Source organism: Scophthalmus maximus, chromosome 21 (genome assembly GCF_022379125.1).
Source record: "Scophthalmus maximus strain ysfricsl-2021 chromosome 21, ASM2237912v1, whole genome shotgun sequence".
Lineage (NCBI taxonomy): Eukaryota > Metazoa > Chordata > Actinopteri > Pleuronectiformes > Scophthalmidae > Scophthalmus > Scophthalmus maximus.
Window position 1 is genome coordinate 3,892,359 of NC_061535.1, and position 27,617 is coordinate 3,919,975.

The 27,617-nt window shown below is 43.7% G+C and overlaps 1 protein-coding gene across 2 annotated transcripts in view; it reads right to left on the bottom strand.

The window, feature by feature from the left end:
* The window catches only part of stau2 (staufen double-stranded RNA binding protein 2), an 85,563-nt gene that overhangs the window by 17,179 nt on the left and 40,767 nt on the right, over window positions 1–27,617 (bottom strand). For both annotated transcript variants that reach the window (XM_035619858.2, XM_035619857.2), the window contains exons 12-13: window positions 21,786–22,150; window positions 9,873–9,986 (exon numbers count right to left, since the gene is read on the bottom strand). In XM_035619858.2, the coding sequence (XP_035475751.2) occupies window positions 9,873–9,986; window positions 21,786–22,150 (479 nt within the window). The remainder of the gene's footprint in view (window positions 1–9,872; window positions 9,987–21,785; window positions 22,151–27,617) is intronic.

Below are 27,617 nucleotides of genomic sequence, written 5' to 3' on the forward strand. Positions count from 1 at the left end.
ATGATTCATTCTCAGAAGTTTGTAACCGCAAGACGCATGTCACATATTGAGTAAAACGGCCTTTTCTAAAATCACGAACAATTCTTGGCAGAGTTGCACAATAGAAGTTGCGCAACCCATTCGGCGTTGGTTTGTGGTGTTCTGCTCTATATCCGGAGATAGAGTAGATTTATACCCATCACTGTGTGAACTACATGTGTGTAAGACCTGTGTGAAACTGAGCGCATGAATCCCAAAGGCTCAATTGGAGGATTGTGAATTAATACATTAGCAAAAGACAGTAGAGCAATTTGCATAATGCTGCTTATGAAACAAGGGAGAAACGTTAACCTTTACAGAGTGAAAAACGTAACAAGAGTTGGTGTCAGAAAAGGTGTTTTCTTCACTGGTGACATAAGTCACACATTGTCACTGGGAGATTGCGAGGGGAAAAGATTAAGTACCTGTCTCTTATCTCGGGGACCTTTTCAGCGAGGCGGAACTATCGCTCAGTATCAAATGACATTAAGTCAATGTGCCACAAAGGAGCGGTAGGTAGCGAATTAGCGGCCAGGCTCGCTTGTGCCTGCCACCACGGGGGTGGTGTGTGAAGTGACGTGAGATCGGTTCGGGGACCTTTATCCGCACCAAATTTGTGTGTGGGAAAGCACACACATCCTTACAGCGCTGAAGGTTGCAAGGGCACCACCGAAATATCATGCTCCTCTTAGCATGGAGGTGATAATGAATCTAACACCTTTGGTTGCCTTAAAGCAATCACACTGGTCTTACAGGTATGAAACCAACACGGAGGGGGAAAAATTAATTTGTATACACATAAACACGTTTAAAACATCACCTCTACTCAATATCCACCTTAACATAATGAGTTATTTACACTGAATAAACAATAATATCTGACTACAATGGTAATACTGCTATTTCTGCGAGTCAAATCACATTGGAATATCAGTTGTGGGCATGGCCTCAATGTTTTCAGCTCTCTAAATAGATCATATGTCAACAATTCAGCTTTCAGAGACACGACAGGTTATGGAATTTAATCTAAACTGACAGGTAGGGTAACACTATCCGTCATGCTCACCATATATTTGAGTGCCAGACAATTTTACACATCTCTGACAAGTGTAAAGTTACATCCTCGCACATACTTTACTAACCCACGTCAACAGCCCGGAGCGCAGACACACAAGATTTCAGTTTTGTTAGCACAGAGCAGAATTTATCCTCTGGTAAGTCAGCACTTGTGGATAAATATTGGTTCTTGTTCAGAGAATTCTCCCTAATCTCATCTTCCATTAGTGTTTGCTAAGTCAAAAGTGTTGATTCACTAGTAAGCAGAGTCTGAAGAGTAAAACTGGTTGACGCGTTTCTCTTTTCATTGAAGTCGGAGTTATTGCACAGATCCTTGCATAACACGACATGAGACACATGCAAACCACCGATAGCCTTTAAGAATTGCTGACAGCGTTAACTCACACTGCCCACGCAACATGACCAGCTGACCAGTGTTAAAGGGTCAGCTCACGTCAATCACAAATATCACAAACTGTTGCTAGGTCTATCACCCTCTTTTTCGCTGGAACCGTTTTCTTCCACCGAAGTACTGACTACAAAGATCCGAAGCATGTTCAACTGATTATCCCCAATAACAAGATCACTGATTCTGCGAAATGAGATGTTGAAATGAGAGAGATGGTATAATAATAATAATCAAAAGAAGTTCCATTATTCTGTGTTGCAGTGTGCTGGAGGCAGAAATCCCAAAACAGTCAAAACAAAAGTTATCAGCATGGATAGACTCAGTACGACTAAATCTTTGTTTTGTTGTGTGGGTAAATAACCTTCAGAAATGCAAACACATTACATATTATTGGTTACCTATATTACAAAACAAAGTAATGCAAATACATTACAGTAATTTGATGAATATTAGATTCACCAATTGAGAGACACGTACTCAATAGCAACATTTATAATCAATTGTTGAGTCATTAAAGTAAAAACAAGAAACAAACAACTGAAAACATTGTTTTCTCCATTTTCAAAAATTTAAAATTATATATCTTAGTGTTTCTGGCTGTTGATGAGATGATGAAACAGACTTTGGGCTTTGGGCATTGACAGCATGATACTTTTTTTTTCAATATCCTGACATATTAAAGACTGAAGGACTAAGTAATTAGTAGTTTACTGAAAATGGAAAAATCATCATCCGCAGCTATGAAGTGAGGAAAGACTAACATGTGAAGCGGTGCAACACAATGGCAGTTTAACCACATTTCGTTTTGAAGTTTTCATTTTGCATCTTCTATTACATACAGTGCAAAGTAGTCTGTTGTTTGTCTTCCACTTTATGTTAAAAAGTAAATCAAGTGTCGTACAACACAAGTGTCCATGTGTGTGTTTAGTTCCACACCATGTCAGCCCTTAGCAGACATGCTAATGCTCCAAGGGGCCACTTGAAACTATCAGCACATCTCCTAATGGGCAAGTTCATGTTTATTCTCTCCCCACTGGTCTCCGGCTCCTCTGGTGCCCCCCCCCCCCCCAAAAGACAGTCACTGTCTCCCATTTTCTCATTCCCTGTCCTCATCAATCTCTCGTAATCCCACTCAATCAATTTCTCCCCAGCTCCTTCTCTCCAGTGCCCCGCCCCCCAACTCCCCTCTCTCTCCTTTTTCTCGATGCCTTTCTCAATCGTTTACCTCCTCCTCTATCATTCTTTCACTGCTCCTCTCCTCTCCCATCACACTCTAATCTCCTGCTCTGAAAGGTGTTTCCTGAGGAGCGCATGTGGGAAGACAGGCGCGAGTGATGGATTGCTCCGCGGATGCTTCACTTTGTCCTCTCTCCGGGGTGGGAACCAAGTGGGGTAAGGGTAGCGGGACCAGCAGGGGTCGGGCTGGTTTGACAGTGGGAGTGCTGGGTGAGGTGGTGTTGGGGAGGTAGGAAAAACTATGAGCTCCTTTGAAAAAGGTGGTGGTGAGGTGGGAGCAGGGGAGGTCTCTGTGACCCCCCCCCCCTCTGGTTCTGTATGATGTCGACTAATTATACTGAAGAATGAGAGCTGTGCAAACATGTGCCTCCTGCTGGAAACTGCAGCCAAAACATGTTCTTAGGCAATTTGACCAAAGGCCACAGTTGTAAATAAAAAAAATTATAACATATTGCAAATACAGCCAAGCCACAGCCTTCTCTTACAGTATCCATGTCCTTGTTTTACTATTAAATAGCTTTTTATTATTATCCATAAAGATAACAACTCAATTAGACTGCAGAGGCAGGTAAGATTCACTGAGCTACCAAAAGCTATAAAATCATTAAAGTTTTGTATATTCAACAGTGGTGTACATGACACATTTTCAGCTTTAACATGTTTCTTATTTTGCTGTGCACACACTGTAGTTGAGTCAATTAACGTCAGTGCCAGTTGCACATGCGTTTCAGATAGTTAAGACATTACGCCGTGATTCCTACACAGGACCACTTTCTGGCAAACATAGCAGGCCTGGTAAAACTCCAATTCCTCTTAATAAAATAGAGTAACATAAAAATGTTTAGCTCATGCAGGGATTCATGTCTAAGTGTTCCAGCCTCAAACTCACAACAGGAAGGCCTCTCAGCGAGGTTTCATAATATAAAATTTGGTTTTACATTTGGCTCACCACAGATGTGGCAAAGCACGGTCAAAATCCACTATAAAAGGCAGAATCTTTACCACGCTAAAGTGAATAACTTTACCTGGAAGATATTTTTCCCCCTCAGACCGGACCAGCCAACCATATTGTTGAGGTCATCACCTTCAATGGATAATTCTATCTACTCTAATTCTATCGGTTCTTGTATTTCCACATGAGCCGTTTCCATGGAGCGGAGGAGTTTTTGGACGGGCTCAGCTAGAAGCAGCAGATGAATACTCCTGCGGGAGTCATTGCACTCAGCTGTGATCTGATAATAGCCAAATATTTATTGGTTCTTTTAAAGCTTTTGGCACGTTATGTTTTTACACAAAATTTCCTTCAGATGAACTTCAGTGGAAAAACACACATATCCGGCCCCCGATTTTTCAGTCAGCCTGTACATTCCACCGTCAATAAGGCCAGGGTGTACTGTCAATCAACTCATCTATTTACAAATCTTCACAGGCTTTAGTTTACAAGCATCAAAAGTCATCTTTTATGAAGTGCAAATTAGGCCCCGCTCCTCTGTTTTCCTCAAATACGTCCAGGTTGCTGCATTTGGTTACACAACACGGCCACATAAAGAGCAGATAGACAAGCCAGATAAGCGAGGAGGAGAGGCTGTCCGACAGCTGCCTGCCTGGTTGGGTAACACTCCGGCTGGACCCCCCGTGAGGAGCCCAGCCTGGGGCAACGTCTGCCCTCCAGTCGGGAAGGAAGACTTCAAACACAAGGTCTGTGCAACCTCCACCCCTTTGCAGCTCCCACTCCTGCTGTTCCCCTGAGCTCTGCGGGGGATCTCTGAAGACCATCCCAGGAGTCACCACGCCGTGAATCAGTCCCGTCTATCCTCCCTCTGCCACCGCACTCTCCCAGCTTCACTCTTTCTTCCCTCACTTATATACGATTCCAATATGTTTCCAGACAAACAAATGAAGGCAGGATGTAAATAAACTGCCATCCACAGCACTGAGCCTCATTATTAGCTCCCTACAACTCTTTATCCTTTGAATACACATACCAGGCTGGGATGCCCCATTAGTTTTAGCAGAACTGTTCAATGATTTGTTTCTGCAGGGACGACAGGGTAACCTGGTGGCACGGTTATCTGTACCAGTCTGTGGATGTGGCATAAGATAACAGAAAAGGTCAAGAAAGCAAGCATGCGAAAAAATTGTGATTTGCTTCAAATTAGTGTCGGGGAAGCAGAGTCCTATCACGGCAGTCTGTTGGTTGGCAGGTAATAGAATAGAAGGTAATTAGAGCAAGATGACAAATCTTATGAAGAAGAGAAAAAAACAACACGTTCAGTAACACCAGACACCTGGAAAACCCAATTCAGCTCACAAGAAAATAAATCCTGAAAAAAAAAAAAAAATCCAAAACAGCGGGCCTCATTACCTGAAAGCACTCCCACAACACATTTTAATCCCGATGTCCAGCATGTCATATCAAATCAGCCAAAATGTGCTTGTGCTGCAGGAAACCCATGCAGCCACAGCTGACAACCTGAGAAGACAGGGCCCCTGGGAGCCAGGGTGGCTCAGCTGAGGACATTGCTGCACGCAAAGCAACCCCTCACACACACAAATACACACAAACACACACAAGAGACTGGTGGCAGACAACAGTCACCCTGTCATCTTCGATTGCGGCCTGCTCATGTTGGACCAGCGACACCTCACACACAGCTCAGTGGGCCCTGGCCCCCCTGGTGTCCCACTGCCGCCACAGAGCGACTGCCAGACAGTTACTTCAGCTCTGCAGAACAAACACAGAAATCGGTCTGTCTCAAAAGGTATGTAGGGAGAAATGTCTCAAAGTGATCCCAGTGCAATAGAGTCGATATTTTCGGTCCATTTTTCACAGACAGTTATAAACTCTGAGTGAGTGCGGATTTAACTGAGCGAGACTGATACGGCCCAGAATGTTCGAGCAGACAGTGAGGCTGGAAGTTTGTGGTCATGGAGCAACTCATGGTTGTAAGCGTGAGTGTGCTTCCAACAAGGGGTCACCTAAAAATAAACCTGCAGCTGAATATGGGAGCTGAGAACATGAGACAGGATTTGCATATACACACACACACACCAGGGTTAAACATTATTTTACAGTGCTTCTGTTTAGAAAAAAAGTTCCACTTCTCATCTACTTGTTTTAAACTGTTGACACAGTGTAAACTAACGCTGAGACGATCAACGAAAAGTATTTAGAGCCAAAATGGAGGACATGTTGACAAACATCTTTGGCTCCGGGCAACTTTAAGCAAATGCAGCAGGCCTACGGGCTCACATGTGTTTGGCAGATGGCACCGAATAGATGGCACATAAGGTCAGGAAGAGCACTCGGCTCTATATCTCTCACACATACAGGCCTGCCAGGAATGTCTGCACAAGGCCAAGGATTATGGCACCTCAGCTCCGTGGTGTGTGTTAATGTGTAGGTGCTCCTCTGGGGTGTGTGCATGTGTGTGTGTGTGTGCGTGTAGCTGCTGCTGATCCTGATCCATCTGCAGTCCGCTATCATCATCGTGTTTGCCATGGTTAATAAAGAGCAGAAAGCCACTGTAAAAATGATACTGACAACACCTCTGCACACGATCATTAATGTTTACCGTCCACCAGAAGGCTGCACAAACTATTTTCTCTCAGATCGCCAACTTTTTACCTTTTACAGGTAATTCATTCTCTATTACTAACCATTCACACATGATTCAGTCAGAGATACACTCTTTCAAGTATGTGCATAGTCATTGGCAATGCAATTTGTGCATGTGTTGCACAGCAAAAAATCTCTGTAACTTGGTGTTTTGCGTCATTGCTTCCTTAAAGAGGTGTGTGCAGCGCTCTTTACCCCACTGTCACTGCCTCTCTCACTCTCTCACACACAGACAAACACACACACACTGACCATCAGCAGCACCGGGAGAAATCCCGCCTGTGTCGATTTAGTTTTTATCATCCTCTGCTTGCACATAGAATTCCGCATTAACTCATTAGCGAACAATTTCTCTGTTTGGTTCACACGCGACAAGCGAACAGTTCTCAGCAGACAGGGAGACCCCATCTTAATACTGGCCCAGCTCTATAAGAGCACACAATGTGTGTGTGTTATCCCCCTGTCAGCTCCAAAAGGTAGACATCCGGAGATCCACTCCCAAGTAATGTTCCCGCCATGTTCGGTGAAGTATCAGACTATACCGGGGGCGAAGTGGACACAGGGTGTGCAGCGCGGCTGTCCCCCCACAGTCCCTGTATCGGTTGTGGCACTTTTCTGACCTGTTGGGCAAACGCTCAATTCATTTTTAACGAGTGGGAGTCTGTTTTTCCAAGTTGTCTTGAACGCGTCATGAGTGGACGGGCAAGGTAGGCATGTTAGTCATGCGGCTGCTTCTGTTAGGGCAAAGTGGGGATGTGAACTCAGTGAACTGAACCGTAGAAAATATTTAAAGTAATATATATTGGGTCAATGTACAGTAAAGTAGTCAGTAAGAGGCAAGAAGCCTCATACTCTTTCTTCAAATGAAACCGTTTCAAATGAGTTACATTGCTTTTGATAACATTTGATAAATAACGTAAAATTAAATAGATGTTAGTTAGATATTGAATTTACTAATTAGATCAGCTGTTTTTGATTATTTATTTATAAATTTTGCTTGGCATTTTTTTTTCTTCGAATTCATATTGTTGGTTTTGATTGGTTTACATATGCTTTCTTGCAATTAATTTCACATAAAGTACTTTTTACACTTACTAAAACAACCCAATTAAGCAACTAGCTAGCAGTCATTGAGAACTTAAAAAGGACATTACACAAAAACTAAGAAATGTAAAAATAGCTAAATCTAATTTGAATAAAAAGTAAAATAATCGGTCTCCAGGCATTATTTATAGTACGCCGGATTATGATTGTCACAAAAACTTTGATTGCTACTGTTCTACAGTAAGATGTTCAAATAATCAGATAACATAATTTTGACCTTTGCAGACATTTAAAAAACAGTAAAAGGTTTCGGAGGCACGTGTGTTCTCACGTCTTGTATCTGCAAACGACAAAAAGTAACAGAACTGTAAATCAGTAGAACGTTTCTAACCGTTTTGAATGAATCCAGATCTCATTCTCTTTTTTCATCGAGTATTGTTTTGCACGAAGAGGTAATTGTAATTTTCTCAACAATTCATCCATAACTGCAGTCCATATCTTACACACATCATTCCTCCATACATCATGGGCAGATATGTGTGCCGAGGATTTCTTTTGGCTGTTGATCTTTATCAGGTGCTCGGCTTACTGTGTTCGCTGTGCGTGTGCGGCAACAAAGATGGGCTCCAGGAAAAAGGTTTATCACTTCTTAGCCGAGAGATCCTCTGTTCCGTCTCATCTGTTTTACAATGTCTTATTACACAGATAAAAGTGCGCCGTGTGCGCTGTGTGTATCGGTGCCAAGGCCAACACGTGGCAGAGGAAACATGTGGATCTCCCGTGAACTACTAATTGGCAAGTCAGACACTTGATTGATCGATCTGAGCGGGTGTGACAGGATGCCTGAGCTCCACCAGCACACGAGAGGAATCTATCCTATCGACTTTCAGGTAACTCGGAGGGCCTGATTAGTAGGTCAACAGATACTCCTCACAGCAGCCTGCATCATCATCATCATGGTAAAGCTCACCAAATGTGTGACGCCTTCAGGCCTACTTTGTTCAACAAGTGTTCGGGTTCGGGGGCTGTTGAGGGCGACCCCGTATTGTTAGGTGCTCCCTTTGTGGTCGTCCTCCTCACTGTACTAGGATGAGGAAAAGAAAGGGCTTCTCTAACAGTCGGTCATGCCCCAGTGCTCCTGGCAACAACAGGTCCTGAGGACGCAGACCTGCCTGGCCTATATTGGCTTGGCTCTCAGTTAGCGGTGGCGGCACTAGCCCCCTGTCAGCTGTCCCATTCAGGGCCGGGCCGGGCCGGGCCTTTATTAAAGCTTTGAAGGCTGCTGAACAAAGGGGCGTCCAATGTTTAGATGATAGAATGTAAGCAACTGGTTTTCTGCTTGGGCAACACAAGACAAAGAGCCTCCTTCTGAATATGGGGAGTACGCGAGAGAAAGAGAGTGAGTGAGAAAACTCAGAGAGGGAGGGAGCCAGAGAATGAGGGGTTAGGCCACGAGTTGTGGTGATACTCCGTCTACTATGATGGATTGAAAATCGTAGTGAACTGGCAGCTGTGTGTGGGGGGAACAGAGGCTCGTCTGGCAGAAAATGCAACGAGCGATTATTATCACAGGTGGTTTCCGATGATCTGGGGATTAATAATTAAGCCACAGCCAAGACTTCTCCGTTAATTAAGAGGATGGAGGAGGATAGAGGACCACTGCCTCACTACAATATGACCTATATACCACACTGTATACACTACATGCTACACTTCACTGAACCGGGATAAGCGGATCCTAAAGGGTAGCGCGCGGACGATATTAGCGGCCATTAGCGTCCGTCAGTCTGCCGAGTGTGTCGGCCGAAAACCAGTCGCAGAGTAGTGAATTACAGCGATACAAGCTCAAGCTACAAGCTTAGTTTCATTTTTAATTCATTACTCAAAAATAATTTAACATCCATTTATGTTTATTGGCCAAAATGTACAATCAACTATCAACTATCCGCCAGATCAGATTACTTTTTGTTTTAGTCCTTTTTTCTCTTTCAAGTATCGGCCAGTTTTTCCAGGAAGGATTTCTTACTTGCTCACCAAGGAAAGTGTCTGGGTAGTGTAGACTTACACTTATAGAAATGGGAGAATTAAAATTTAAGATAAGAAATTAAAAAAATATAAAGCAACAATTTATGTTACTTTATTCCTCACATGATTTAATAAACAATAAAAACAGTCTTTACTGCAACACTGCTACCTGTTATAAGAGAAATCAAGGTTGTTGTAATGTGGTAACATTCTCATGCAACTTGTAGCAGGTTGTTTTGCAGCAGCTGAATTTCACTGTCAATTTGAAACTGTATGAACTGTTCGCTACCAGGTTCGTGGAGGAGCCAATCAGACTGCTGATATATCATGTGATTTTCTGATTGGTGCTACAACACTTTTTGAAGCACACATTGATCTTGGAGTTCCTTGAACTGCTTCGCAGTGGATTCAATGGGTGGGTCACCCACCCGCCTGTTACTTGCACATACATGTGCTCACACATACCTGGTCATGGCTGGCTTGGAGGGTGCTCCCGGTGCCGTGGAAAGTCATTTGCACAGGGGAGAGGGTCAGATAGGTCACAAAGTCCTTACCACTCTGCGCATCGCTGTACTGCACCTGGGGTAGAGGGCAAAGGTCGACACATTTAGTTACCCCCAAAAGTAAATACAGAAAACATCCGTCAGTGCAACAAACGACAAGAGGGCTGAAATTTTCAGCAGGATACAGTCTCGTGTTTTTGGAGGCGGTTGGCTTGAGAGTAAATCTTGCGTGTCTAATTGCCACCAGAGCATTTTGTGCACAATTACCCCACACCCTACAGAGATGGCAACGGAGGGAAATCAACGTAAGGGTGTGTGTGCGCGATTGTGAGGGGTGGACACCTGAGGGGGGGTAGTGCTGACATCACTGGCGACCCCTCATCATTGGGGGTTACCTCTGCAGGCATTCCTAAATGCTGTGCAATTAGGGCTGTTATGACATGATGCTCCTCTGGGACAGTCTGCTCCTGAGATCCAAGGGCTTTTGGTAATACTGCCTGCTTATCTGTCCTACTTCTCACTGACTCTCACTATCTGTGTGTGTGTGTGTGTGTGTGTGTGTGTATGCATTTGCATGTGTATATGTCCGTTTGTGTTTGCCTGGCCTACTTATGCCAAGGACAGCTGCAGGCATCCTAATAAATGGCACAAATAACTACGAGAAGTAAAAGAAGTGTATCTGACCTATGCAGTGAGACAAAGGACAGACGGAACGGGAGAGGACATGAGTGGTTCAGAATCGGCTTCACTGGGCAAATGAAAAAAGTAAGCTAGGAATGTATCGGAGAATATTGCTTTGGAAATAACAGGGATTCAAGCAGCACACTGCAGTATAAACGGCCTGCGCTTCAAACCCCCTCCGATATGTCAGACTTAATTAAAAAAGGGCTGTTTCTAGTTTTTCTGAGCAACAATGAGTAGGATTTGTTACGGCCAGAATGAACATAAAGAAAAACATGTAAGTCAGTTTGTGTTGAGTTTATGTGCAATGTGTGTGTTGGTTTGTCTTTGTATATTTATATTGGCTGAAGTTTGTTCTTTGTTTTAATCAGGGAAAAATATGGGTCACGAGTATGTGTGTGCCAATGCGAGTGTGCGTATTTTAACAACATGATCAAAGTTTAATCCCATCTAAACTACAGATTTTTGGCAATACACGCGGAGCCCACATGAACACACATGCGTACACAGACATATACGATCTGTGACTGAAAGCTTCCAGAGCGAGGTGTGTGCTTCTCTGCGAATGAGTTATGATCCTATGTGGGCAAGTGTGTGTGTGTGTATGCAGCCAGCTAAACACACGGATGTCTGCACATAAAGACAAAGACCCGTCATAGCATACACAAACACACGTTGATATGAACATGTGCACAGAGCGATATGGACGGTCAGGTGATGTTACATATAGCACAGGGGGAAGACACACACACATGCATGTGAACGCACACCTGCTGATGCGGAGATGGGCCCACGGTGATAAATTGTGGAATGCTATCTGTTATGTGTATGAATGATGAATGCGGTAAAGTGAGCCGTGGAAAAAGCCTTCTCTGACAAGTTAATCTCTAATAAATTCTCCAGACGTCAACATTAAGGGGAGAGAGAAAGGAAGAAAGAGAGAAAGGGGTGACAGAAGACAGAGGAAGGGTACTCTTTTAGGGGTAAAAATATAATTGTCTGGTAACACGAATCCCATTCCAGAAAGTTTGGGAAAGTATATGAATGTGCTAAGCGTCTTCTGTAAGAAGACATGTTAAATCTTGGGAATTCAGCTTGTGTGTGAAGAAAAACAGGACTATGGGTTCCGATGACAAAGATATGGATCTCGTGTGTGTGTGTGTGTGTGTGTGTGTGTGTGTGTGTGTGTGTGTGTGTGTGTGTGTGTGTGTGGTGTGTGTGTGTGTGTGTGTCCAGTATGCTGGTTCATTTAGGCAGTATAAGGGCCTGTGGTTTGGAGCCTGTGATATATGGTGTAATCATGCTGTCTGATCGGGGGGCACTTGGCTCGGTTCATCTATTGCGAGCTGTCAGGCCTCCAGCTGAGGGTGAGGCCCTTCGATGGTGCTGGAGGAAACAGACGGTCTCTTTCAGCCCCTCACCGAGTAGGGATATACGCTTGGACCTATCCAGTTTCTAATTATTCCCAACTTCTTCCATTATAAGTGAGGGTATGGGTTTAGTAAAGTATGATTGATCGCGAGGGGCAAACGATAAGGAGCTGATTAAATAAATTAAGTTATTAAATTAGAATCCTCAAATATGTCTAAATCAAACCTACATATAAAATGTCTGTCTTTAGAAATCCCTTTTCCGTTAGTAAATGTTTGCGTGCTCACATGCTAAACTAAAATGTTGAGTACGATGATCATTTTATCTGCTAAACATCGACATGTTAACATTGCCACTGTGGACATGTTAGCATTTAGCTCAGCGAACCCCCGTCTAACCAGAGCCTCCCAACCTCGTTTAAAAGAGTCTTGTTTCGTTATTTGCTGAAAGTTTTTTCTTTCCTTCCCCTCGCAGAAACATTTACGTCTTGTACCTGTAATGCCAACTGACACGCTATACGTGAGAGCGAACTATATAAGTGAACTTGATTTACTCAAGCCACCAGCCAAATTCTGATTGGAACGGTCAATTTGACAGGTCCTCAAACATCATCTGGAGGTTTTAAGGTCTTGGCGCCTCGTTGATAAAACAGACAAAGTACCTGGTGACTTTTGATTCACCAGCGCCTCTGACCTAACAGGCAGGAAAGAAGGTTGCTCGATTTGCTTCAGAGGCTTCAGAGAACATCGCTCACGGCCCGTTTGCGCCAATTCTTTGCGCGAACTAAAATAACGAGCATCTTAAAAAACAAACCGTCTATTCTCCCATCAAGCCGGTCTGTTTTGAGTGTCTGTTTGTATGCATCTGTGAGTGCATGCATTCTAAACAGGCCTAACTAATCATCCCAGGTCCCAACTCAGAAAACAGCCTCTAATCCACTTCCTTTAGAGACAAAGAGGCAGGGGAGTTATGCAAGGCCTGCAATTGATCGGCGGCACTAATGTGGAACGACCTCTGACATCTGGCTTCTAAAGTTGGATGGCTCCTCTTCAAATGCCCCTCGTTATTCGAACAAACACGAACATGCACAAGCTAAAAAGAAATCACAGTCATGGCGCTCACACAGCTGCGCTTGAATTTTATAGTTAGTGCACAAATATGCATGTGCTCACCCACAAATAAAGAGATCTACACGGACGTGAAAAGGGGAGCACAAAAAGGAAGTACATGCACGGATACACAAAGGAAAGATGTAAATGAATGTATTATTAGGAATGTTTTTTCCGCAATGCTGTCAAAGGACTAGGAACAAGTCTGAGTGCCGGAGTCAAAGAGCATGGAAATAACTTCGACTTTGCTAAAATAAACAAACCATTTTCAGAAGAAGAAAAGCCGTCATTGTCGGTGAGAAGCAATTAGAGTTCCACATCGAGCCACTTCGGTGGGGACCTCAGGGGTCAAGAGCGTTTGAAGCACACTATTAATATACCTTTTACTTCTAATAATGGTCGAGGGGAAAACAAAGCTGGAGTTGTAAAAACGTTGGAGTGCTTTTTACCCGAATCACAGAGAGGTTCTTGAAACAATGACACAAAGTGAGTCTCATTGAGGCCAGCTGATGATTGAGGAATTGCATTGACAAATGGGATTTTCTCACGAACTACATGTTAAAAATAAATAAACTGTGTGCCCAGAAACACAAGGAACCATAGTACATTATAATGCAGTCCAAGAAGTTGGTAATGTAATACGTAATAATATGTAACTATCGGTTCTAAATGCTGACAGTCAGGGGCCTGGTGTTCCAGCTGCATCAAGAGTATTTTAGGTGTGAGAACTATAAATCAAAAAGTCATAACTATGGTCAAGTATGTGTATCCAAAGGACTGGTGGCAGAACTGCTATACAGTCTAGGTTACTTCAAAATATTTTAGTGTGACTAAGCAGTGGTCAGATTGCAGCGTGTTATACAAATCTGATTTAGATACCCGAAGCATCATTGTCATTATCCACTTTTTAAACCAAGGGTTTATATCTTGTTCGATACACACACAAAAAAGTTTAAAAATGACAATTTGTGGTTTTCAATTATGAGCTGGACTATTTCCTCACTGGACACACAGTTGGAGTTAGTGAATCCCAGCTGTTTACACCAACAAGAAAAATGGACCAGACTAAATGCCTTTTAATGACAGTAGTAGCAGTAAATCTCTCTTCAATTCAGGGTCTGTTCTGTCTCACGGTTTGGTCACACCCATCTTTCCTGTGCTGAAAGTCTCTCTCCCGAATTGTGCTGCCTTCTGCCAGGACATCTTCCCCTTTCTGCACTCCGTCCTGGCTGAAGAAGTATTGGGATTACTCCTTTGAACTCACAGTACATACAGTGACAAAAAAACTAAACAAAAATAAAGCTGCTGCTCTCAAAAGAAAAACAAACGCTGCTTGCCTGAAGTTTGACAAGGAGCACCATGACACTTCACAACACTACTGGGTACTTGGTACGGGAAAACATTAATCCTCTGATGAAACTGAAGTTGAATTGTTCAGGAAGCACACACAGCACTGTGAATGGTGTAAAAAGGGCACTGCTTGCCAACTGTGAAGCCTGGAAAGCTTGCCATCATCGAGGGGAAAATGATTTCCCGAGTTTATCAAGGGCATCCTACATGACAATGTCTGCCAGCTATAGCTCACTAGAAGTTGGGTGATACAGCAGGACAATGATCCATTGTCCATTGAAGCAAGGCCACCACAGAAAGACTTCAAAAGAAATAAGGAAAATCCTTCAGAGTCCATGCCTAAACCCGATGGAGAGGTTGTGGAATGACCTCAAGAGCCATTCATACCAGACATGCAGTTGATGGTCACCTACTTTTACCGACAGCACTGTGAATGTTTCATGGGTGTGTTTGATAAAGACATGAAAACTTTTAATAACTGTTTGTGTGTTTTTAGCCGAAGCACACTCTGTTTGTCTATACTTCAGTACAATTAAGAAGGCCAGATGAATTAATGTGGAAAACCAGGTCAATTCAAAGGGTTTGCTTAGTGAACCAGATTGGATCCGGTTAATTGGGCAGATCCAGGATTTTTTTGTGAGATCGACCATGGAAGTGAAAAGAGAAGACCAGCGCTGCAGTATATAAGTTAGAAGCTGCTCCACAATACACTTTGACTCCCTGTTGCCATGGAGATTTTTTGAGTTGATAAATCACAGAGAAATTTGTTATTAACTAGCCACTGCTATCTCTTATGCTTAGTTGGTAATTGCCCTATAGACAAGTACATTTTCCACAAATATCTGCACGTATATTAAATAATGTGCACTATACCATCACTGATCTAAGAATGGTGGAGTCAAGGGGAGCTTGTCTGAAGTTAGTCACCCGTCAGGGATCCAAGGATTAGTGACAATGTGCACGCACAAATGTCCAGCCAATGAGAGTTGTCCCTTTCAACGCCGATTGTTTAGACGTCAGAAAAGCAGCTGATTGGCGATATAGACAGCCAACAATTTTGACGGTGCCATGGTATTTTTATTTAACCTCGGCGAATGGGCGACTACGCCGATTTTATTGGCATTGCCGTTAAGAACAGATTTAAAAGACCCTACTGCCGGTGCAACATTTTGGTTTACTAGGAAAGAAACAACATTTGAGACATTACTATCATAACTTTGTATTGTTGTCTGACCACTTTGTGTTTTTGGGGCACAGACAATGGCACAAAAGGGCGTTTTTTTATGTTATTATCCATCATTAAATTGTCAACAAAACTTTTAGGACTTTGTGTGCAGTGAAAGAGCTCGCTCAGTTCAGAAGCAGTTTCTGGTGGTAGACTGCAGGCCTTTTGAGAACAGTAATTGGTGTGCAGATAATGAAGAGGAGAGTTTGGATTCCAAAAAAGGTGCCAACCTAACACACCCTCCATCTACCCGTGCTGAGACTGGGCTGGCACCCGACTCTCACTGTTTAGAGTTGGATATAACATGAAATATGATCAATACTATCAAAACACAAATAACAAAAGGCGAGTGACAGAAAGATTATGCTGCGTATATTCAAATTTGCAATATGCTGCGCTGGCACTTTGATTTGATTTAAAGGTTTGCAAATGGGCTTGATTGTGTAAAAATATCATCACTCCGTTTTGCCAAACACAGACGCAGGCGTACGCACCGACATGCACACAGAGGGCCACCGTGCAAGCAGAGAGACTGTGCGCCGAGCCAGCACAGCATTAACGGTCTGATTTATACTACCGACAAAACTTGTTTTTCGAAGATCGCTCTTCACACAAATATGCCGCAGAGCGCAGCTGGAAGCCATCAGCCTGCCGCAGAAATCAAACGTAGCGGGATTAGCCATCCCAAAATGTATTTTCTAACGCAAATCCCAGAGTAAACACAGGGCAGAGGAATGAGACGATGACAAGGAGGTTGGAAACAAACTGTTATAGAGTCTTTGAACGTTTGCACCAGATCAGGCGTTTGATGTTGATACAGAGAGACGAGAGTCAGCAGTGGAGATCGGGAATGGAGGAGAGAGAGAGCGGCGAAAGAAAGAGAGAGGGTAGAAACTGCCAGGCAGGGTACAAGGTTTGGTCGGCACCATTTGAAGTGTTTTTTTCTATTAAGCCAAAGAAGGAAGCGGAGAGAGGGATGAACAAACAACGCGGAAGTGTGAGAAATCCTTGGAACTGTGGTGAATGGATATCAACACCAGCCACCCTCCAAGGAAGGTGTTTTCATTAACATGGGATTTCCAACATAGAAGTACTGATTCCAGCACGGGGATGAACGCGGCCCCCCCTTCCCTCTAAATCCATCTCCCAAGTTCAGACCGTTGCGGCTCGATAACATAACTCGGCTGATCGATATCTCTGCCGTGTTATTGCTTTTGGATTCAGCAGGTGGACAGGACAAATGCAGCAGATACCACTCAGCTCTTCCAGACACAACCTGGAATGTGATGCTTTGTTACAGTACAGTATGTTGATGTTTTTTATCGCCATGCATGAAGAGGATATTAACGGTTTCTAACAGGTGGCAAAAGCCTGTGTCAATAAGAGTTCATATCTGACCTATGCGAACATACAATATATTAATTGCTTTTAAGTGATCCAATGTGATTTGAGCGATCCAACCAAATGAAACTATCAGTTTATTCTTTATGCTGGTGATCGAAACTCTCCAGGCCAAGTCTCTGCTACAATACACAAAGCCATTCTGTCATATTTTCCATTTGTACAACCAGCACACAACCTCAGGAGGGGAATCATTTCCAATTCTTGCTTAAAAAAGGTGCTAGATTCACTGTACCGGCCAGTTGCTTAGGAATATGGCTTATGAGTAATACAGTATGCACAACAAAAATAATGAGATGCTTGCTGAGGGTTGTGCGTCTTTGTGTTTTTATGCACCTTGGGCAAAAGGAGGTTAATCTGATCATTATCCAGTGCGAACAAATGACCGCGTGGCAGAATGCAACTTAAATTCTTTTTTTAAATGTTTTTTTGACAACATTACATCTGTTCTTCATAGTGGACATGATTTTAGAGGGGAAAAACTCTTCTTATAAATGAAAAGTTGAATTAATGAGGAATAAAGCTCACTTTTGAGCTGCGGGAGCAGCACACTCATACGTCATATTTGGTATGTGTTGAGTAGATCTTGGAGGCTAATGTTAGCGAATATTAGCAAGGTTTAGATAGATATCGTTTCCGTTCCGTATATTACCAGGTCAGTTTGTTGACTTTATGACTCTTCTCCACTTGTGCTACTTTTGCAATTGTTTAGCAATCAAGCAGATGTTATATTGTTTCAGCTTTTAGCAATGTGTAACAAACACTCCCAACTACTGTGTGTTGTTAATTTAGCTCAAATCACGATGGTTTAAATGGTTTACAGATGTAAACACATTGGGTCGAGACATGCTAAATATAAATCTTTTACACAATGTGATCCACACAATGGGACAAAAAGTAAACCAGGTTTATATTCATAATTAAAAACAGGACAATTCATCTATCCATGTACAGTAGGAGACATGCCTGTCGACTGGCTGCTGATGTAACCACCTAGGGATCATGTCACTTGCCATTAATGCCTGAGGAATCCCTCTCAGTATTTGCCCACAAACAATAGCACCATGTGATGACACATACACACACGCGCTCGCACGCACGCAGGTATTTCATCCACACTTCCTGTCTCGCTCTGCCCATTTCACTCCCCTCTTCTTCATTAATTCGCTCAACCGACAGATCACTCATTCAGACATGGACGGACAGAAAGAGCCGCAGTGATAAAAAAACCTCCAGACTTCTAAAAAACAAAAAGGGCAAGTAATCAAGTGTGTAGGCATGAAAGAGAATAAATCATCCGTATTTTTTTTTAGTCCAGGTGTGTACTGTGTATCATTAGATTTCCATCAATCATTGATCTTCTATTTAAAAAAATCTCCAGCTCACTTGGGTAGAATTGGTGAAAAGTTAATAATGTGAAGTAGTGACAGTCTGTGATGACTATTAAGAAAAGTGATGGCAGAGTAAATGGGCAGCTGGTGACTGCAATGCTGAGGTCAAACCCTGCTGTACATCCCAACTACACAAACAGCAAGAGAAATGAGAATTCAAAGTCAATTTGTGGAAGCATTAAGAACAGAGGAAGCAATTAAGGTGGAGCTGCAGAAAGACCCAAATATAAAAATATTATATATATGTTGTCATATTATATAATAAACCAGAGAGCAACAGGATATAGGGACCAAGAGGAAGAGGGAGAATCTGTTAAATGGCTTTTACTCAGTCCTTCATCCTTGGCCCATGTGTTGTCTATTACCTCCTGCTTCTTTGTTTTCTGCCCTACTTCGAGCACACATACCCACTGTGCCAACAACACGCCAGCCAAATTAATAGGAAATACACACACACACACACACACACACACACACACACACACACACACACACACACACACACACACACACACACACACACACACACACACACACACACACACACACACACACACACACACACACACACACACACACACACACACACACACACACACACTGGAGCGAGTGCCAGCATCCTCGCTCCAAGCTGGCGTGAGTACAACACACTGTTGCTTATTCAGTCAGAGCTTCCACCAGAGGCTATTTTCCAATCAAATCAAAAGAAGGACTTAGCAGGTAGGTCCGGCCCTTTGTCTGGAGCTGGATGGATGAAACAGACACTATGAGAATGTCCTCTGTGCTTGCTTATTCGCTTTAATCCAGTGTCGGGCAGTCATTGTAATCCGCTCACTTGGATAACATAATTACGTTACAAAAACAAAGTTACTAATCAGACCAGGAGATTATTATCAAATTACTGAAGAAAAAACCCCCCCAAAAAAACCTTGCGGTGGATCTGAGCCCTTGTTTGTTGTCGAGTGTGGTCAAGCGAAAATTTGGCGCGACACAAAGCAGCACATTACGTGTCCGGTGGAAAAGCAGAGCAAGTGCAGTTTTTGGCAAAAACATTTCCAATCTGTGGCGGTTTATCCCACAGAAATGCATAAGAATAAATAAGCCTTAAAGGGTCTGCCGAACATGACAGTGTAGACAACCAGAGGTTCTTGTTACAAACCAACATGATTCGAAACATCCTCTGAATGGAACACATAATTTCTGCATGTCTCAATTGCAGCCTGAATTCCTCACTTAAGAAACAAACACACACGGAAATATGTAAGAACACTGATGCTTATGTGTGTATTGCACGGACAAAAATACGTCTATAAATATGTGAAATTAGTTGAGGTTTGTACAGTATACACAAGAACGACAAGAACAACTTAAACTTCACACGGGCTAAGCCCAACTCTTCCATTTCCACTAAACAGAACCTGCTGTGTGTGTGTGTGTGTGTACAAGTGTGTGTTTGGGCTTGGCCTGGCAGCAGAGCTCTCTCAGGTTACCCACACACAGGAAGGCTCAGAGCAATAACAAAGGCCTTTCAAAGGAGCCCTCAGCAGGTTAAGATAAAATGTTTTCGCTCAAACTGATAAAAAGCATCTGCAGCTTAAGGGAACAGGCACTGGTATCTGTGGCGTGGTATGCGCCACGGATCGGTCAGAGCAAATTAAAACAGAACCTGGGTCCTCTCTCCATGGGACAAAAAGACGCACGCGCGCGCACACACACGCACACACAAGCACGCACGTGCTTAAAGTGAGTGTCTGTCCTCTGTCTGTGTGGGTGAGTGTCAAGTCCGGTAATGACAGAAGCACCTGTGAGGTTTAGTTCCAGCTCTATATTGTCCACAGGGTGAAACAGAAAACAAATAGTGTGTTATTGAGCAGGCCTATGTCCTGGACTCTTCACGCGAGGCCACCTGTCCTGTAGCGGTTTCGCTCTCATCAATCTTGTCTTCTTCTTCTCTGAGAGGCATTTCCGAGCGGTGCTGTCATTATCGTCTACCACTAACGTATATACTGTAGAAGCAGTTACAGGAGATGAGAGGTGACGATCGTACATAAGCTTAGATCCAGAGAGCCTGCATCTCTTACGTGAAGAGGTTTCAAGTCGCGAGCGCTTGGCTGTGTTTGTTTCTACGGCACAACACCGCATGTCAACCACATTCATATTTATTGGGGAGGGGGAGGAATCAGGCCAAGGGTGTGTGTGTGCGCCTGCATGCTTATGTGTGTTTGTCTGTGTGTGTGGTAAGGGTGGGGTAATACTTTTGCATGGTCACGCTAACATCTGCGTGCTGTCAACACAGCATGTGTGCATACTGTACGACTGTGCCACAGGGTGTCTGCAGCTTCCACCAAGTTTAAATCATGGCTTTTTATGGCCAAATTGACGCCAGTTAAAAAATGAAATACAAGCCTACATTCCACATGGGAAATAAATGCGAAATTGGAAACAATTGTATGCCTATCAGCACGGAGGCCTCCGTGATGAGGCATTCACCCAGAAGAAACAGAGCACGTACATGAAAAACTGAACTACTTACTGCAACTACGACCTGGTCTAAACTCCCGTTTCTATCATGTCAACCACCACAGTAAATGCCGGTTACAGAGTAAGCCGTTAGAGGTAGCCCCCCCCCACACACACAAACATTAGTTGACTGTTTAACTATCACCTGGTAAATACAATGACAACAAAATGAGATTAGATCTGATTTTAGCCGTGCAGATTGTACATTTTCTTCACAGTAGATTACTGCATCTGCTAAGAAGTTTCTAGGGGCGAAACCTTGGGTAAGTTGGGTTTGTCACATTTTCAACCAGGAAGTCTGAACTGTGATTTTTTTTTCAAGCTTTTTCCTTGAAATAAGTTTCCCTAACCTGGACTTTGTAGTAACTTTGCTGCTGTATTATTGGCTACTGTACATCCACATTACTACTTTGTAGTTACTAGATTTGTTTAAAACGAATCGGTGCTGCAACGTTTACGCCTACCTTCCAAACTATTCCTCAAACAGACGTTTGGAAACGCCGCTCGCCCTGTTTTACTTAGAAAACCCCAGGGCTGCATTGTAGTATGGACGGGCAGAAACGGAGAGGTTTGGAAACGATGAAGTAGTCACCACCAGTCTTCACTTCCTGACTGGTTCTTAGAAGTCGCGACTTACTTTTCACCACTTTTTCTGTAAATAAGCAACCAACTGCGGAGTCGACAATCTGCTTCCTGTTTCCACTGACAAGCACATGCCCCCTTGTACGTGAATGGTCTTGTGATAGGAGTTTTTCAGGCGTGTTAGCATTTTTCTTTTTCTGGCTACAGAAACCCTGTGGCAGCATGTCCACCGTGTCGCATCTCACCTGGAAGCCCTGGATGCGAGCCAGGTAGTCCAGCTGCTGTGCGGGCTGCACTGAGACGCCGCAGGCCAGAGCTGGGTTCTTCCCCTTTATGGACAGGGAGGCGTCGGCGGTGGGTGACTGACCATTGAGCAGCAGCTCCCTGGCCATAGTCGCGGTGGGGCTGGGCGAGGAGGGCGAGCCGCTGTAGTATGGAGTGTGTCCCGGGGGCAGCGGGGCAGAGCAGGGCCCCATGTCTTTGGATGTGATGTAGTTAACGGAGTTGGTGCTGCCGCCGCCGCAGGTTCCTGAAGAGTTGCCCCCCTGCTTCCTGCTGGCCTCCATCTCCTGGTAGACGTCAGGGCTGAGGTGGAGCAGACCCTTCTGAGCTGGAGGGGTCAAGGCAGAGGGGAAGGAGGAGAGGGAAACAGGAGCAAAATAAGGGATGGATAAATGCATAAATGGAAAGAGATGAGAAGGTAGAGGGGTAGTAGCCAGAGAACAAACACAGTAGAAATGGTTTTCATAAACAAGCAGAAAGGGACAAAGAAGGAGATTGAGGGAGAAAGGAGAGAAGGACACTTATTATTGCTCTCATTGTTAAGTGTCAAAAGTATTTGAATACACACATTCTGGCCTACTCACAACCAAACAATGACAGTTTGTCCTAGAGGTCTTCATGGACCCAACCCAGAAGGACCAGTGGAAAACCCACAAGAACCAGATCCTTAAATCAGCTTTCATGTGGTTTGGCAGTTGTGAGAAGAATCAAAGTGTCTGCTGGGAAACACACAACGCCTCTCCCTTTCTAACGCAAAGACAGATATAAATGGAGCATCTACCGACGTCAGCAGATTGGACAGAACTGCACCATTGATGGAAAACACCTCCGTCAGCTAGCTGGCATCCTGCTTCACCTTTAACATCTCTCTAAAAGCAGCCGCGTCAGAACTCTGAAGCAGGTTCGGCCTCTGATCAAGGTCCTTTTATTTCAGTGGCACGAGGAAACATCCTGAGCGATTTGGAGGAACCTTTTTGTTGTCTGACCGGCTTTTCTTCAACAGGATGCAGCGCGATCCAGACGTGCTGTGGTTCAAGCCTGCTGAGCACAACGGCAATTCAAGCCCGTGTTCCCCGATCCAGAACATTTGGGTTCATCGAAGTGTTGGCTTCCAGCGCTCTGACATCACTATCCTGAAATGGTCGTGACAGGTGGAGGAAGGGGGGAAAACACTGCCATGGGTTTCGTCACTTTGCGGCTGCGGTGGAAGTGAGAGGGAAGGAAAATGAGATGTGAGGGAGGAAGACGACATGTGAAAGGAGAGAGATGATTTAAAAGAAATACAGAAGAAGGATGAGCTGGGAGCTGGTTCAGATGGAAGATGAGTGGATGTGAAAACCATGCGGAGCCTCCGAAGTCCAGCCAGGGTCACCAGAGACAGGAAGACCAGCTGTATATGTGTCTGTGCAAACGTCTGTGGGCTTGTTTGTGTGTGCGTGCGGACCAACAGCTGGGAGAAAGCGCTGGAGTGACCACATGACTGACAGGCCACTTCCTGTTTGAGTTAACATTACCATCACGCACGCGCACACGCACACGGAGCATACTCTAGTCTAGGGTTTATGGGAACCTGCAGACAGCATTTCCCATTATGAACAATGAAGTTTGCGTTCCTTTCCAGAAGAGCAGAAAAACCGAGGGAAACGATGCAATGAAATCCAGGACTTATTACTCATACTACAACAAGCTGCCCCATGCCAACTATGACACAACTGCTAGGATTTCCCCCCCCTCCCAATCATGATGACAACTTTAATTTGAATTTACACAAGTAAAACTCGCAGGCCTTTGCGTTCTGAAATGTAGCGTCATTAAAAAACGAGAGGTGTTAGCCAACATGACATCAGCAGTGGACAAAGGGCAGTGAATGTAATCCATGTGAGTGTGTGTGTGATTGTCTGCTTAAGTGTGCGTGGGCGTGCATGCGAGGATGTTTGCATGTGATTGAGTGCTGGAGGCTGGTGTCAGATGGCAAGCGAGAGCGTGAGAGCAAGAAAGAGCAAGAGTGAGACAAAGAGGAGACATAGTGAGAGTGAATAAATAAGAGTGACGGAGTGTGTTTGTGCGTGAGGACGTTGGGACGACGATTGTGAAATTGTGTACGTGAAAGTGGGAGCGAGAAAGGAGAGAGCGCGAGGGGGGGAGCCTAGCGAAGGAGAGCGTGTTTGTGGTGCTGGTTCCAGGCAGTTTTCGGAGGGGTCCCACCCAGGCTCGGCGTCCAGTGGGCCAGGGGAGTGCTGGAGGGAAGCCAGAGTCAAGCATGAGACTGATCGAAAACAGATAGGGCTGAAGCCTGCCGCTATAAATCACCACGGTGGAGCAAGACCTTCACATAGTTCGCACATGCACACAACGGAGAGACACAAGTACACATGCGCGCACACACAACACACACACACACACAAGTATATGCACAGCAGGAAATGAAATGTGGCAACTCGAGTGAAAAGCCCTGCTGCAATACCCATGGGAATAGAAGAAAGAAAAATCACTCTCTTCTTACTTCTTTTTGCACTCCCTTCCTGTGTCTAAGCCACCGTGTTTGTTGTAGCACTGCATCCCGCAGCTCGCCAGGGCAAAGGACACACACACACACACACACACACACACACACACACACACACACACACACACACACACACACACACACACACACACACACACACACACACACACACACACACACACACACACACACACACACAATGAGTGCTTGTTGATGCCTGAGGTGCGTGTGTGTGTCTTGTGTGGAAGATGAACAGAAGCACGGAGCAATAATAGGACAGGCTGTGACACATTGACCTAATTTCTCCAAGTTTGCCTTACACAACGTTGCAACCAGAAGTGAGGTGCTACTTGTTTCAGTGCGGCGTTAGTGTGACACACGCACGCACGCACGCATGCACATGACCGGTCGGGTTGTTGTTCAGTTACACACATTGTTCAAGAAGAACGGACCACACAGTTAAAATGTGTGACTGACTTTGTTTTCCTCTTGTGTAGCATATTATGCGGCCGTTGGCTGGATCATCGAGCTAAATAGCATCAAGCGATATCACAGATGCAGTAAGTTGTAAGTAGCGTGGCATTAAGCAATATAAGCGGATGAACACAAGCAATTTGTGTTCTGAGGGATTTTATTGCTTAATGTGGCTTCATGCAAATGACGAGTTGAGACAGTGATGTCAACTCCTCTAACAGCCTGGGCCAATGGCAAGCTTTCATTTCCAGCAGTGTGACACTGTGCAAATTTTGCCAAGAGTTAAAATCTAAGATTTAGAATTATGAGATTAATTATCTTGTTTTAAAAGTTAAAATCCATGGTATATTTTTGAATTGATAATGGATATGTCTTATTTCAGGAGTTCTTGTTAAGTAAAATGATCTTGCTGCATGGACAGATCATTCACTTGTATAAAGTAATTCTCCTCAAATTCAGTGTTTATGTCTTCTATTTTAGATTTCATTTTTTGCAGTGTAAGACTGAATGTTGAATAAAGGATGTTCTGCTGCCTTTTCAACTTTACTGGTGAATATAAACACGGTGAAGTTGTTAATGAATATAATTTGATATGTCAACTTTGACCATTGTATTTTTATTTTTTGACTCTCTTGCTTGACATTCACATTGGGGATAACTGGTCCTTCATGAGTTTAAGAAAGAAAAAAAAGAATCGTTAACGAATTTCAACTGGATTATGCGTACTGCAAAGAGGAGGAGCATTAATCCAGCAGCACAACACATGCAGCTGCAATGCACTTCAAGGGGAGTATAGTTGGTCAAAGACAGCAATTTGTACGTTACCTCAGGCTGGTGGATTGTAAAAATAACCACCAAATAATACGATTAACCCATTTTCTCCACAGATTACTCGTATCTATCTAAAATTGATGCTTTTTATCTTTTGCCTTTGCTCCACCTCTTTACAATTGCTTATCCACACTCAGGAGACTTTTGCATTGCACATACTGGTAATCGAATGCCAAAGAATGCATGCACTTCACATTACGCAGACGGCAACTCAATCATGAGTTCAGTATAAAAATCATGAAACAGTGAATCCTCTGGTTTGTTTGTGTTTGCTCTGAAGGGACGCACTAGTGATGTGTTGGTCTTGAACAACTCTGCTCTAAGTTGGCTACCGTCTCATACATCATGATAGTGATGTAGCATGACGTTTTTACATGAATGTTTTTATACCATAATGTTAAATGGAAAGTCACATCCACCCACCCTCCAAAAAGAGCTGGATGTCTCACCAGGATACACAAGTCGCTCTTTATCTATTGAGCATCTGAAACAGTTGTTGCTCTGTGATTTGTTTTCTGGCCCTGAAAGGATCTCTGATGCCTGTGTTAGTAAGAACAGACTTGCAGTGCCCACCAACGACTACTAGTGTCGTGAAATGAACCAGGACTGAAATCAGAAGGAGAATCACTTAAAAAGTTAAATAAATAAATACTAAATAAATAACATTTTATTCAATAGGACCCGTGGAGTATTCCTGTAGCCAGGAGGGTGGGTTACATGTTGGTGTTTCTCACCAAAACCCATTGTGTGTTTTATCTCTCTACAAAACAAAAATCACGTTCTTTCTCATAACAACATTTGCACAGCCACATATTTAAAATATTACACATTGTGCAATGTTTACATCCAAGCTGCTTTGCCAGCAGTCCTCTTCCCCGCTGCCTTTGTTGGCACGCAACTGCCAACCGACTGTCAATCAGGAATAGTGTAAAAGCAACAGCAGGATGTGAATTACTTGCACATTTGCATCAGCCTGCATGATACAAACAAAGTGGGGACCCACACGAAAATACCGCTCTGCAGTGCTTTTTCCCTAATCACAAAGGGGACTTTGCTGTGAAAGCAAGAATTTGATGTGAAAATATCAACAAAGACAAATGACTTGGTTCTGAATAAATAACTCAAGACAAACTATTCTCTACTGTTTGTGTGTGTTTGTTTTTGTACGGTTTTACTCTGTAAACACAATTCAGCACAAACTACAACTCAGCACTGTTTCTCACCTTTTTTTTTTTTATTATTACAATCCTTCTGATTCCAGAGCATATTTTTTATTAAACAGGCTGCAATACTGCAAACTGATTTTGGTTATTCCTACTTCTTTTTAATGAACAGCAAAGTCAATCAAGACAACACACGCACGCACCAGAAATATCTTCTATTCAGCAATCACAGACACACACATAGAAAACTGAGACCAGCTGTGTCTGTTCGAGGGAGTTGTAAATGGTGTTTATGCAATAAACATTATTCAGACATTAGCGTCGTGTGAGTGTTCTGTGGTTTGGGCAACTTTAAAGAGGTAATTAGCAGACAGTTAAGCCTCACGCTGAGTGCGAGATAAACTAGGAGGCGGAATGGCACGGGACCAAAGACACACTCCGTGCCAGCAACAGGAATAATCACCAAATAAGGAAGACTTAGTTTCCCAGGGGGCTCTGCTCTGTAGGTATTGGGCAAGGCCTGGAGCGCGGGCTACCATAGAAACCACAACCACCAAAATATACAACAAAACATTCATTGATGCGTAAACACAATTCAAGTGATATATCTTTCCAAAATTGGACTAAATCGCAGATATGATTTGTTGTGTAAATTGTGGCATCTGTGTATCGAGTGTGGAGAGCAGCGAAGAGCGGATACAAGAAGTCAGAGTGATTAGCCTCACCAACCTGCTTTGTACTTTTCAACAGGGAAAAGCTGAAACATCACATCAATTCTACTCTCCGGCCTGAAGCTGGATAACCCTGTGCTGGCAGCACTG